This window comes from Ochotona curzoniae, unplaced genomic scaffold (genome assembly GCF_017591425.1).
Source record: "Ochotona curzoniae isolate NIBS_2020 unplaced genomic scaffold, NIBS_Ocur_1.0 contig_908, whole genome shotgun sequence".
NCBI classification, from domain to species: domain Eukaryota; kingdom Metazoa; phylum Chordata; class Mammalia; order Lagomorpha; family Ochotonidae; genus Ochotona; species Ochotona curzoniae.
In genome coordinates, this window is record NW_024466607.1 from 37,534,131 (window position 1) to 37,548,276 (window position 14,146).

General features: G+C 52.4%; 1 protein-coding gene across 2 annotated transcripts in view; it reads right to left on the bottom strand.

The window, feature by feature from the left end:
* Positions 1 to 742: 742 nt before the first annotated feature.
* Positions 743 to 14,146, bottom strand: part of LOC121165870 (guanine nucleotide-binding protein G(olf) subunit alpha) — a 146,347-nt gene continuing 132,943 nt past the window's right edge. For both annotated transcript variants that reach the window (XM_040994872.1, XM_040994873.1), the window contains exons 6-12: positions 11,495 to 11,549; positions 10,263 to 10,336; positions 8,942 to 9,000; positions 8,410 to 8,530; positions 6,568 to 6,698; positions 4,284 to 4,351; positions 743 to 1,158 (exon numbers count right to left, since the gene is read on the bottom strand). In XM_040994872.1, coding sequence (XP_040850806.1) covers positions 1,012 to 1,158; positions 4,284 to 4,351; positions 6,568 to 6,698; positions 8,410 to 8,530; positions 8,942 to 9,000; positions 10,263 to 10,336; positions 11,495 to 11,549 — 655 coding nt within the window. In that variant the 3' untranslated portion in view covers positions 743 to 1,011. The remainder of the gene's footprint in view (positions 1,159 to 4,283; positions 4,352 to 6,567; positions 6,699 to 8,409; positions 8,531 to 8,941; positions 9,001 to 10,262; positions 10,337 to 11,494; positions 11,550 to 14,146) is intronic.

Here is a 14,146-nt window from a genome sequence, read left to right on the forward strand (position 1 = left end):
ACTGGGTTCAGGCTGAAGCACAGGGAAGTGAGCAGGTGGCTGCAGGACCTGTACTGGCATCAGACCGTTGCTGCCACTCTCTTACAGAGAAGTACTGGATAAAGTACCACGTGATAAAAGTACCCCGAATTCTGCAGCAGCCATCCAGCCCCCTTTTCAGAGTCAACAGCAGGTAACATTGAGCACTATGAGAACAACCACATTTTGTCCACAGGGGTAGCCGAGTCAAGGCACACCAGTCTACGAGGAGCTTTGCTTTAGTTGTGATACAAAAGAATGTTACATCTTGGGGGGGGGAGGGTCTGTACAGTGTTAAGAACCAGCAACAAAAGGAAAGAGGCCAAAAGGCTGCACCCACATTTCATGGGGGTGTAGAAAATCATTGGTAGACGGGGACACGTTTTTTTTTTTTTTGCAAGAAGTGTGGCCAATTTTCTGCCGAAATGGACAAGGCCTCAGGTGGTTATGATTGCAATGCCTGTGACAGGCAGGCAGCGCAATGGAAGGGGGGGGGTCTGTCCTTGTCCTGGGCATGGGACAGCTGGGAAGGACCGGCCACCTGCCACCCTGCAGCTTCCTAAGGTGGCAGGATAGAGCACACACGTCTGCATTCCTGCTTGATAACTTGATAAGTTCCCTGTCTAGCAAGCTAAGCCTTTTTTTGCTGATGGATAAAGGGACAATTGAGTATCCCGGGCCCCCACCCAGAGAGATGTCACTGTATTGTCAGCTCCCAGGAGAGTGACACACATGGACGAGGCCGTCGGGAGCCTGCGGGAGGTTGTGCTCCGTTAGAACAGGAAGCTGCAGAGCCAAACCTGGGGTGGGTCAGAGGTAGCCGGAGGCTTGGTGGTTGCACGTGGGGTTGTATCCAGGAGGGGACAGATGCCGCCAGGTGCAAACTAGAAATGATGTCCTACCGCGGGCATGGGGGCTGGAGAAGCTTCCACCTGCGGGGTGTGAGGGAGCGGGGGTGGGGGCGGCGGGAGGCGGGCAGGCAGCAGCCCCTCCTCACAGGAGTTCGTACTGCTTAAGGTGCATCCGTTGGATGATGTCGCGGCAGTCGTTGAACACCCTGCGGATGTTCTCCGTGTCCACGGCACAGGTGAAGTGAGGGTAGCAGTAGTGTTTGCCGTCACCCGTGGCCGTGCTGATTCTCTACAAGAGATACACACAGAGTGTCCCCGCTGAGGACCACACAGCCCTGACCCTCTCCGGGATGGCCCTTGGGCAAGCAGTGCTTCGTGCAAAGGCCAGAGGGCTGTGGCAACAGCTGGATGGCTGCTGGGAACCTGCGGCAGTGCCAATTGCATTCTGGGCACGCTGCTGGGCACCACACAACCCACAGCCCGGTGCAGCTCCGAGCAGAGCTGGGAGGCAGCGCGTAAAAGCGCCCTCAGAGTTTGTGGCAAATGGAATTAAGCCTAAGTTGATTTTGGCTCAAAGCAACTTTTGCAACCCACATAGGAGAGTTCCCCAAAAGCTGATGGAGTTGCCGACCCTGTGGCACACGAAGTGGCTGTGGGCAGGCATTGAGGGGTATGATCCAGCAACTGGGAGCTCTTTCTAGATAGATAACAAATAATCTAAACCCAGAAGACAGCAGTGGCACAGTGTTCCCTGAACTGTCTAAGGAGATAGAGTGCACAGGAGGTGACTGAGGTATAGTGAGGTCATGTGGCTGGGCCCCAGCCCAGGCTGGTGTCCTTGTAGGGGAAGCAGCTGTGGAGGACACACAGTCCAGGGGCGAGCAGGTGCTGCCGCTAGAAAAGCATCCCACCTGGGCAGGTGAACGTGGGGCCGCGGAGCCTCTTGGGGAGCAAGCTCCCGATGCCAGGCACTTCCACCTCAGCTCTCTGTGCCTGCCAAGCTTCCTAGGAAAGCATTGTGATGGAGACACAGGGTCCAGGCCCAGGTTTTATAGCCAGCGGATCCCTCATAGATTCTCCCACTGATTCTTAGCAACAGTTGGAGTTCCCTTAGCACTTACAAGTTTGTTTTAAATTCTGGCCTCCTGGCAGCAGGGGGTTATAAATCTTTTCAATCCTAAACACCATGTGAGCTATTGGGCATGCAGGCACAGTGAGTTTGTGGTTAATGGAGTAGGAAATAGATTTGCTTCTGTCATAATCAGTCTGGTTTGTCCTTGCCTGGGGCAGCTGGTTTGGCCCCTGACATGGACGTGTGACAAGGCTGCTGCAGGTCCTAAAGGGCAGGTTCCTCCCTTTCCCAGACACTCCTATGGCTTTCCTGAACAAAGATAAAGAAAGATAAGACTAGGCTGTGTTGGACTCCACCCTAGGGCCTGGACCCCTGGCTGTCGCCCAGCTCCCTTGGGCTCTGCCCCAGGCGGTAACAGCATGGTGAGCTCAGGCGATGCTCAGTGGCCCAGGAGACAGGTATCTCAAGAATGCCAGGTACCTCTCTCCCCCGTTTAGTCACCATCCTTGGCTCTCCCGGGTCTGGAGCAGCCAGTTTGGGAGGCCAGGGCTGTTCAGGGTGACCGATGGGACCTAGTGTCCTGGGGGCTTTCAGCACACTCCTGGTTGCCCCTGTCGTCCATTCTACTGGGCTCTAGCCTCCCACGCACGGAGGTCCAGAGGCCGTGTACTTAGGCGGGAGGCCACAGACAACCGGAAGCCTCTTCTAAGCAGAGCTCTTCTCCCTGTGCCTTCTCCCCTCCTCCAAGAGGGCCTCCTGGGTCCCTTCTCCTTCAAGGTGCTTTCTTCCCAGGCCCTCTGTTGCCATGGTCTCCACCACCACCTGTCTCCCAGGGTTCACGCCTGAGCTGATCGAACATAGAGATGCAACCTGGTTAGGGGCTGTCTCTGCGCTCAACCGGTCTCAGGCTCTCATCGCCCCTGGGCCAGCTTTGGTCTACTGGTGGAGAGTAAGAAGAGGCCTGTTGCAGGTCTGGGTTTGTCTCGGACAGGTCTGCTCCTACCCTGCATCCAAATACCCAGTTCCTGGTCCTGGTCAACTTGTAGTCCTCATTAGAAGAGCAGACTGTGGGATACTGGTTGCGTGGCTTTCTACTTTATGGTCTTATAAGATGCTCTTCAAAAAGGGGGTTTCAGGGAGCCTGTGCAGTGGCATAGTAAGTTAAGCTTCCGCCTGTGGTGCCGGCATCCCATACGGGTGCCTGTTTGAGTCCTGGCTATTTTACTTCCAATCCAGCTCCCTGGTAATGCACCTGGGAAAAAAAAATAAGGATGGTCCACACATCCTTGGGTCCCTGTGCCCACATGAGAGCTCCAGAAGAAACTCCTGGCTACGGACACAGGCCCAGCATTGCTCATTGCAGTCATTTGGAGAAAGGCTCAGTGGATAGGAGATCTGTCTCTCCTTCTCTCTCTGTAACTCTGCTTTTCAAATAAAAATACACTTTAATTCAAAAGGGCTGAATTCCTGGCTGGAGAACTCCTCAGTGCACGCTGGCCCTGAGACTCTATGGCAGGGTGGCAGGCCCCACAGGCACACCCCCACCCGAGTGCCCCAGCTGCTCTGTGTGGCACCAGGGCTGGGGTTGGTCATCATCACCCTCTAGCTCCCCCTGGTGTTCAGAGGGTGCCACCAGGCTAGCTGCTATGGGAAGGGGTAAAGTCCCTTTCCTGTGATAGGCTACCAAGCCTGGGGGCCTTGGCTCAGGCAGCCAGGGCTCCTGTTTCTTTGGATGTCAGTAACTGCCCACACATGGGAACATGCCCTTGCGAGTGCCTTGGCATTGACCAGCTTCAAGCTAGTAAAAGCAATCAGCTAGAAGCAAGAGGTGACGTTTTACCGGTTGGTTAGATCCTGTAAGAACTATGTGAATAATTCTTTCACTTCTTATGTAAGCTTGCAACGATGTCAAAAGAAAAAGATGGAGGGGAAAAAAAAAAAAAGAAATGTCTGAATTTGATTGGTTCCTGTCCATCTTTGGCTTTAGCCTGCAGCTCCTTTGGATGGAGGACGAGGGCTGAGTGCTGGTTACACAGAAACGCAGCCCCAGGATGGCGTCCAGGAGCACCCCTGGGCTCCGTTTCCCAGGGAGCTGTGAGCCTGCTCTGACGCTGTTGCCAGGAAGCTGTGGGACTCTGGGTGGGAGATGCTGGGCTTCCCTGAACTCTAGTGGGCTCAGCTCTGCCATGTAGGCTACAACCCCTTCCACTCTCTCACCATCCATGGTTTTGGGTAAGCAAAAAAAGAAATGTAATCAGAAAGGGATTAAGTAGTTTGCAAACTATACAGAACAGCGTTAACTCGTGGTGGCAGGGAAAACCAAGGTTAATGGGAATACTTACCAAGAAGAGATCTCGGATGAAGAACTTGGCTCTTGTCACTTTGGGGTCTTCTCCTGCATCCGGTGTTGCTGAAATCACAGAAGTGTCTGTTAGTGACCTGAACAGGTGGTAGTGCCAGGCGGAACCCAGAGGGGATGACAGAGGGGCGCTGGCTGCGTATGGCACACTTCCTCCCTGCTCTCCCGTCATTTAGATGGCTACAGCTCCAGTGACACTGTTCATTGGGGCACATACTTCATGTGGTCCCACAATTCCTGCGTGGAAACATAAGTTCCAGTGCAATAGAACTGGGGGAGCCACTAGGTTGTGGGAACTCTGCCTGCAGCCACTGGTTGGGACCCAAGGTGGGTGGCTTCTCATGACAACACCTGCGAGAAACTGCTCAAGGAAGGAGGGAGCCCCATCCCAGCTCAAGCTTTGGATGCTCACGGGCAGAGGCCGGAGCGAGGCTGGATGGCCCGATTTGTATGGGATCTGATGGGCTGGAGGCTAGCAGTGGCAGAGGAAAGAACCTCTGCTGGTCCAGAAAGGAGGGGGGAGGGGAGAGAGAGAGAGAGAGAAGGCAAGCCCCCAGTGACCTAAAGATTGCACTCCCCAGAGTCCTTACCTGGATCAAGGCTTCACCCTGTTAGCACCAGCGGTCCCTGAATTTGGGGTTTTACACCTATGCCTGAGGTGGGGAGCAAATCCTGTCCTAACTATAGCAATGTCCTCATTAGCAATGTCCTAACTATAGCAGTGGCCCCCAGGGAGCTTGTCTGCTCCTTTGTCCATGTGAGAACAAGACTAGGGCTGCCAGCATCCTCAGCAGGATCTTCTCAGGTTGCAGGTGGTGAGCCACACCCCCCTGTTGCTGCCACGTGACCCCATCTGGGGCATTTGGTTACAGCAGCTGGAGCAGAGTGAGCCAGGTGGGAGCAAAACTTCTTAAAGGCTGTCCTTGGCGAGCTTGGAAGGCAGGAGAGAGGGCAGGGTTCAAGTGGGCAGAGCTGTGAGCTCTCTACTGCCTGGCTCCTATCAAGACTACCCCTCTCTGATCCTGTGGCACATACTTTATTTGAAATCGCAACAGAAATCAACCTGGTGTGGATCATTGGGATTCTGGGTCCTCCTTCACAGAGTCCAATTCTTGGGATAACCCCACTGCTTTCCATGACCTCATGGAGTCTGGGGTCCTATGTTCTAGGCAGCCCACCTGAGTATTATCCCACTGCTTTCTCAGCAATAGGATCTGTGGAGACTCGGGAGCGGAGGCTTGACTCGGACACTGCTGTGTTGGGCCAAAGGCAGGTACCAGGCAGGCCTGAAGATGGGTAAGGAGGGGCATGACGCCCCCTGTGGTACTCAGCCTGGGGTGTGTGCTGGGGTGGTGGTTCCCCACCCCTGCAGCTGCATGGCATCCATTGGGGTAGGCTCTGGGCATGGGCCTTTCCTGAGGGTTGAAATATACTATGTTGTACCTGCAAGCTACTTCCAAAAATCTGTGGCAAAGGAAGTACCAGACATGAGGATGCTTCAAAAAGCTTGTGGAAAAACAAAATGAAAAGATGTTTATTTTGGTGCAAACCAACGTGAGGTTCATGCATACCCTTTTCATAATATGCATTTCCAACAGAGTTTTGGAAGATCCACGTGGGACAGCCTTTTGGAGGAGCTAGCAAGGCCGTGTCACGGGAGGTTAATCAGAGGCTCAGCCTGGCAGCAGCACCCTGGTCACGCCTTCTTCTGTGGCAGTCTGAATGGGAACTCTTAAGACATTGACAAGCGGAGCCCCCAACAGGACATTTAAAACAGGTGGAGCATCTCCATTGCAAAAACTCTGAGCTCTGAACATGCAAACGAATCTCAGTGTTCGGAGCTCTGACATGACAGTGTACACGGAGAATTCCCCAGCTGACCTCGGGAGACAGGGTCACGGGCAGCACGTGGGTACATAACAGCATTACACAAGATCACCCGAGGCTCTAGGTGCGAGCAGTATAGGAAACACAAGTGGATTTCCTGTTTAGACTTGGGTTCCATGCTCAGGGTGGCACATTATGTGTATGCCAATACTGCAAAATAATAATAATAAAAAAAGCCTTCCAAAATAAATAACATTTCTGGTTCCAAGTGTTTCAAGAAAAGGGACCACCAGCAACCTATTAAATGGGGCAGTTGGAGGGAGGGTTGATTCCAACTAATGGTTTATCTTTGATCCTTTAGAGGTATATGAATTACAGTCACAGAGCTCTTAAGAAAGTATTAGTTCTCTCTGCTCCAGAACAAAGTTTTAAAGTCTCACCATCTTCGGGAACAGTATAATTTGCATACTCTGGGAAGTAGTCTTCAATTTTTGACTTCCCCGCCAAGACTTTTTCTGCCAGCATATCCTGTTTGTTCAAGAATAGGATGATAGAAATGGTCCGTAACCACCTGAAAAAGGGAGAAAGAAAAAATGCGCATTTCACACACGCTGGCATCCATCAGTGCCCTAACGTAGGAGCTGCAAAATTAAAAGGGGGAATGTTGTCTTCTTTCTGGAGAGACACAGGATTCCACAGTGGCTGATGGACCTATATTCACAGTGTCTCCGTAAGCGATGATGAGCAGGTGCAGGAAGTTAGCTGGCAGTTGCGTCTTTTAGAACTCATTTCCACTGGGGATACACAGCTATTAGCTCCAAAGCTAAAATTTGGTTCTATAATAAAAATACTTGGATTAAAAAAAATACTTGTGATGAGAGAGAGAGAGAAAGAGAAAGAGCTCCTCTCTGTTGGTGCACATCCCTGATGCCCCCACCAGCTGGGGACAGAAACCAGGAGCCTGGCTCTCCTTCCAGGTCTCATGTGGGACCCACGTGGTACCTCTAGGGTGCGCATCAGCAGGGAGCTGGAATCGGAAGTGGAGCCAGGAGCCAGGCACATCAAGTGGCACATCAAGTTAAGTTGCCACCCGCAATGGCGGGCATCCTGTATCAGAGTGCTGGTTCAAATCCCAGTTGCTCTGCTTCCCATCCAGTTCCCCGCTAATGTGCCTGGGAAAGCAGTGGAAGATGTCACAAATACTTGGGCCTCTGCCACCCATGTGGGAGACTTGAACGAGGTACCTGGTTTGGGCTGTTGCGGTCATTTGGGAAATGAACCAGCAAGATGTCTTCTATTCTCGTTTGTAATTCTGTCTTTCAAATAAATTACTTAAAAATTATTTATTTAAGTTATTTTGAGAGAGAGAGTAATCTCCCATTGCTGGCTCAATTATGAAATGCTTATAACAGCTAGAATTAGACTGGGTAAAGCTAGGAGTCCGAAGCTCCATCTGGGTCTACTGTTTGGGTGGTAGGGACCCAACTACTCTGCCATCATTTTCTGCCTCCCATGGTGTGCATTTGCAGAAAGCTGGAATTGGAAGTGGAGTTGGCACCCAAAGGCAGGCACTCTGATATAGTTGTGGGTGCCACTGCTCCATAAGGGTCTCTTAGGGATCACGTAAGGTATTCCCAGAAGCCCTGAAGTAGGAGGCTTTGAAAAACCAAACCTAATCCATTTTGAACCCTGGATACAGAAGTGTTTAAAAACAGATTGACAGGGCCCGGAGCGGTGGCGCAAGTGGTTAAAGGTCCTCGCCTCGCACGCCCGGGATCCCATATGGGCGCCGGTTCTAATCCCGGCAGCCCCGCTTCCCTTCCAGCTCCCTGCCGGTGGCCTGGGAAAGCAGTCGAGGACGGCCCAAAGCTTTGGGAACCTGCACCCGCGTGGGAGACCTGCAAGAGGCTCCTGGCTTCGGATCGGCATAGTATCGGCCCGTTGCGCTCACTTGGGGAGTGAATCATCGGACGGAAGATCTTCCTCTCTGTCTCTCCTCTCTCTGTATATCCGCCTTTCCAATGAAAAAATAATAAAAATAAATCTTTAAAAAAAAAAAAAACAAAAAAAAAAAAACAGATTGACATATCTTCTGCTAGCCATATCAGGGCTCTGTGGAGGAATACTCCCCATCTGAAGGATGTCTGGACACTGGATGAGCTAATGGTCAGGAAGGAGAGAACATGAAAGTTGCCTGCAGAAACCATCCTTCAGGAAACAAGACCTGCAACCCTCCTCTCCGCCCCCACCCCAGCTAACAGAGGCTTTGGGAGTTTTGTGACCTGTTGTTCCAGATGCTTTCAAAAAGGTCCAGGGACTCCCTCAGCCTGTTGGTGTTGTTGTCCTCCCGGATGACCATGTTGTAGCTGCTACAGGCGGCCACGTAAATGATGGCGGTGACATCTGAATTGGAGATGGAGACAGGAAACACCCTGGTGAGATGGGAGTTGAGCAAGTCTCCAACATTACTCTGCAGTGACATGAACACAATGAGGAGCTCCCCTCTCCACCAAACCACTATGGGTTTGTGGTGCTTTGTGTATGGGATTCCAACCCGTGTTCTCAACGTTGTGATTATTCAAGGGAATTGACCTGGGTCCCAAGTTACTGTAAATGATGCAACCTGAGTTATACAGGGAGTCTCTCTATATAACACGATGGGACAGGTTTAGGAAGGGGCGTTGGTAATCTTCCATCAGTTGCATTGCTCCGCACACTAGTTGAGCTAGAGAAGGCCAAATTCAAAACTGGGCAGACCCAGGAGCAGTGTGAGTGTGAGCGATCACCCCTGTGGTCCTAAGGGCATCAGATCACCATTGAAGCACTGGATCCATTTTCTCCTCTCATCCCGCTGGCCACCGACATCAAACATGCTGTGGAAGAGTGAAAGGGAGATGGTTATGCGAACCCATCACACGTGGCTCCATTTTTTCCCTGGGCCTCAAATCTCAGTCCTGTGCAATCTTGGGCTCCAGGTGTTACAGCTCCCCCCACACTCTACCCCTTCTCTGTCATCTTATAGGGTGCAGGTGTGACAGAAGTTGTCTGAGACACACAGTGGGCACCCAAGGCATGTGCCATGTCTGGCTCAGGTAATGGGAACATCTCTGAGTTCAACACAGGTCTCCAGTGGGGGCAGCGTGAAGGCCATGCCTCACTCCAGTTTTCAGGTCTCTGTACCTGATCTCTAGTGACTCAGGCACCTAGTCCCTTATGGAACTGGTCTCACGGCCCGTCTGCATCCACACACCTCCCTGGGGTGCTGCAATGGGTTCTTCTTGTCTTCCCAATTTGGGAAAGACCTCTGGGCTCCAGCTTCAGGTTCCCCCAATCTTGCACAGCCAACGTGGCCATGCCCAGGTTTCCCATGGACTTCTTTGACTCAACAAGCTGGTTCCAGTCCCTCTTTTCATAGCTGCATGTACCCCCTTCCTGGGCCATCTGCCCTTAGGGGGATTCTGCATCTACCTGCACTCCCTTCACCAGGCCTCTGAGCTCCCATGTATGCAACCCACAAGCCCCAAGGTCTCTATTGACTTATTTTCAGGCTTTGCATCAATGCATAGAGGACAACTGCCAGGGACTGTGTGTGACGTGTGGTGTGTTTAGCGAATGCTTTAAAGAACACTTTTCATTCCCATCCACTGGTTGACTTCCCAAATGCTGGAAATAGCTGGTGGCAGAATCTAGGAGTTACCAAAGTCAAAGCCAGGGTCTCTGACATAGGCGGACGGAGAGATGTCCTAGCTGGCATCTCAACTACAAGGCTCAGTGCCCATCTTTGTGAATGCTTGGAAAACACCACGGCTCTTGAGGGCATTTGATAGGCAGACCAGGATGTGGCATGCCTGTCTCATCCTTAAAAAAAATAAATAAATAAAAATAAAAATTTAAAAGGCCAATGAAATGGAGAGCTAGCAGGGACACTGTGGTTTCTATTCAGGCCCTCATTTCCACTTTAGCGATGAGTGATAAAAAAAAAAAAAACAGCCTCTAGAATCTTCCCATCTGGAGAGGCCCATGACAACCTTGCCAGAACTAGGCTCCCCCACCCCTCAAGGCTCTGCCCCCGCCCCTTCAAGGCTCTGGGCCCACCATCTCTGCCAGCGGGCCATGCTCTGAAGTGTACACTTACTGAAAGTTCACTTTGTCCACTTGGAATCGTGTCTCGAAGATCCCCGAGGTTAGAACTCTGCATCTGAGGAGGTCCTGGGGGCCAGAAGAGGGAAACGAACTGAGTTAGATCCTCAGCCTTCGTGTGTGTGTGTGTGTGTGTGTGTGTGTGTGTGTGTGTGTGTGTGTGTGTGTGTGTGTTGGGGAAGCCACACAGGCTTTGCATTTTGTCAAATGATACTGTCTTCCCTTGTAAGGAAAAACAAACAACGGGAATCCTCCATCATCATCACCATCCTCTTCCTCCTCCTCCCCATCATCATCATCAAAGAATGCATCTTGCTGTCAGCTGCCTGACAGCTGACTCACAGTGCCTAGTATTCTGGGGTGAGGACCTGCGAAGGGCTGGGAAGCAAGGCTCACTCAGAACACACCTGACTGCACTAAGCAGTTGCTGCTCTCCCGGACTGGTAGCTGTGGATTTTAACTTTTCCTGCCTCTCCTCTGCCTCTTGTGGTTCTCTCTGGAATTGAAGATGTGACTGCTCCCAGGGGATGAGGAAGCCACAAATCTGACACCTTGGGCATCTGGGACAGGTGTCAGATTCCCCCCTCCTCCCACGCCAATCGAATGCTTTAATGGTGTCCACCACGCAGCCACACAGTTATAATCCTGGAAGGCAAGGGGAAGTCCTCTTCTCTGCGTTAATGTGAGCATAATAAGTGCCGGGGACACCCATAATGGATCAAGGAAGCTACCACGGCTGGCATAGCATCCTCCAAGGGGTGCATCCTGGAAACATTTGTTGGGGGTGAGTGGGTTGGGTGAGACATCCGAGCTCAGCAGCTCCCTCTCTGCTCCGTATAAATGTGAAATTGGGGGTGGGGGGGTTGGCTTCACAGTGACTCAGCCTAGTCACTCTAGGGCACCCCAGAAAGTGGCTTGCATGTTCCATGGGGGGCCAGCACTGAGACCAGATGCAGAATGGGCATGGTTCATGCAGCTGGGGAAGGCTCAGCTTTCCAGTGGGCAGTTCCCACAGGCCATGGGCACCACGTATTCCCAGGCTGCACGTAACGGACTTTTCAAGTTAGCGACTCACAGGCTTAGACAGTGTCAGACACCGGCAGGGAGCTGACATGCTCCGGACACACGTGGGGTATGGCAGCGACTTGCAGGCTTTTTAGCAATGGCTGAATCAAACTGTAAGTCACTGTGTTTCCAAAGAGTGGGGCAAGCTCTGACTGCCCTTACCTGGTCCGTGGGTGTGTAGTCAACCAGACTGACGCTGTCGATCCGTTCCAGGAAGCTGCAGAGAGAGCAGCGCAAGTTCAGAAAGCTCCTGTGATTCTTTTCTCTCCAGGCAGGACAAGCGCTGGGTCATTGCCACAAGCTCAGTGTGCATAGAGACTTCCTGCTTTCTGTCTGCTGAGTGCGCATCTGTCTCTGCTTGGCACCCCACCGCCGGCTGAGGCCAGAGGCCTGCACTGCTGTTCATGCGTGCAAACCTATGCACAAGTGCATCTCATGTGTGCCTTGCTGCTGGCCTACTCTTACTGGCCTGGGATTGGGGGGGGTTAATGAGAATTGTGAACAAGGGCTGGGGGGGGGGGGCTCCCGGAGCAAGAAAACCACATGGGGTCTGTTAGCCAAAGTTCCTAATAAGGACCAAGCGTTGCCTTGTGTGTGTGTGTGTGTGTGTGTGTGTGTGTGTGTGTGTGACTGTATGAGGGGATGGCTGTATGTGTGTCTCTGTGGTAGTGCACATAGCTGTGTGACTGTGGGAGGGTACAGCTGCATGTGTGTGGAGTGGCTGTGTGAGAGTGAGCTGTATGTTGGCACACCTGCTCAGGCTGCCAGAGTATGTCCCATCCGTCTGATCTGTGCCACATAACCCAGGGTTGGAGAAGCAAGAAGAGCATGGGACAGATGAAGTAACATGGGGTTCTCTCTTCTCAGAGGCTACAGGCATGGCTCTCCCTCCTGCAGGAGGCCACGAAGGATACTGTTCCTGGCCTCCTGGGAGGCCCTCCTTGCCCACCTGTCTCAAACAGGAGCTCTGATGCCTGGGCCCCAGGGTGGGAGGCAGCTGTGTATTCTCTCGGCCTACAGGTCCCCTTCACAGCACATCATTCTCCACACACCTGCCGCATGGCCTGCCAGTCCTCCTGAGGGTCTGGTGGGGCTCAGGTGGGAGGTGGCATTTCCATAGCCTCCATCCCTGCGTCATGGCTCTGGTCTAACACCTGCCCTCGACCTGCACCAAGAGCCACCTCCGTGGCAGGTGAACCGTCAACAGAATGAGCTGATGGACAACTATGGAGTCTCCATGTTGGGGACAGGAAGTGGTGGTGGTGGGGGGGGCCTCAGTAGGCAGGAGTGAGGTCAGCTCAGCTCGGAGAGATGGGAAGGCTCCAAAAGCTGGCGAGGGTGACTGCTTTGGTCTGATGTGTTCCGTGGGTCACAAAGGACCTTCTGATGGAGCAGACACCGTAAGCCCTGGCAGGTGCCAATGTTTCAACCTAAAGGTGGGTGAAGGGTCTGGGGTGAGGATTTGGCTTCGAGCAGGAGGTGGAAGAGGGAGACCTCGGAGTCTCTGATGAAGGCAGATCTCTGCAGTAGCAGCAGGAAGGGAGCTTTGGTGGATAGCCCTGACCCAGGTGTGACAAAGTGCTTCTCTGTGCTCAGAGATGGCCCCGCCCCTGGACCATACACACGCGGCACCAGGCAGGTGGGGCGGGAACAAGTCAGGCCTGAGGCGGAAGGCCGGATGGAACTAATAATTGAGTATGAAGTTTAGGGCTATAGTTAGAATTTAGGAAGTAACCAATTTATCCCACAGTGCACATAGGGTGGAGGTAGGTGGGCGGATTTATTCATATGGTAATAATGGTGGAAAGAATGAGGGCTGGTACATGATTAAATGCTGCCTTCCAAAGGAACTGGTGGGAGTCCCTTTTTGCAGGCTATCAAAGAGAAGTGACTCTGAGATATGCTGACAAGGAGAGGTGGCAGCTTCTCCCCGCCCCTCCAATCAGCTCTGACAGTTACTTCCACGGCCTCTGAGACATGTGGGGGGCCACAGGGAGCATTTCCAAGGGAGTTTCTGGAAGGCCACTGATGCCGTAGTTGCTGAGCTTCACGGAGTTGTGCTGTGCAATAACATGCGAAAATTCATCGTTCAACGTCAGTGTGCCCTCACCGCCCAGTTCTGTCAACAGAACTGAGAATAGAGAATGGGGTGGCAAGGATGGGCGTGTGGCCTGGTGGTTAGGCAAGGGTGGGTGTTTGGCTGCTGTCCTATAGTGGAATGCCTGCGTCTGGGTTCCAGCTTCAGCTTTCAGTTCTGGCTTCCTGCTGGTGTAGGTCTCCAAGAACGCAGCAGGTGATGGTCATGTGCTTGGGTTCCTGGGGCTTCCACAGGGGACTCGGTTTGAATCCTCACTCCTGGCTTCAGCCCGGCCTGTCCTCAGTCATTTAGGACAGACACACGGGAGCTCTTCAAATAAGAAAACAAAGAGAGGGACCCATGCCTTGGTGTAGCACATTAAGACTCTGACTGCAACATGGGCGTCCCACATGGAAACCGGTTCAAGTTCTAGCTGTTTCACTTCTGACTCAGCTCCCTGCTAATGGCCTGGGAAAGCCACGGAGGGTGACCCAGGTGCTTGGGCCACTGCACTCATGTGGGAGACCTGGAAGAAGCTCCTGTTGCCTGGCTTAGGACTGTGGCCAAGTTCTAGCTATTTCAGTCATTTGGACTGTGAGCCAGGAGATGGGACAGATGTGCCTGTCTCTTCTTCTCTCTCTGTAAATATGATTTTCCAGTAAAAAGAAAATCATTCTAAAAAACTAGAACCTAACTTCCCGGCAGCTGCCTTTAGCAAGACCAAAGAAGAGCAACAG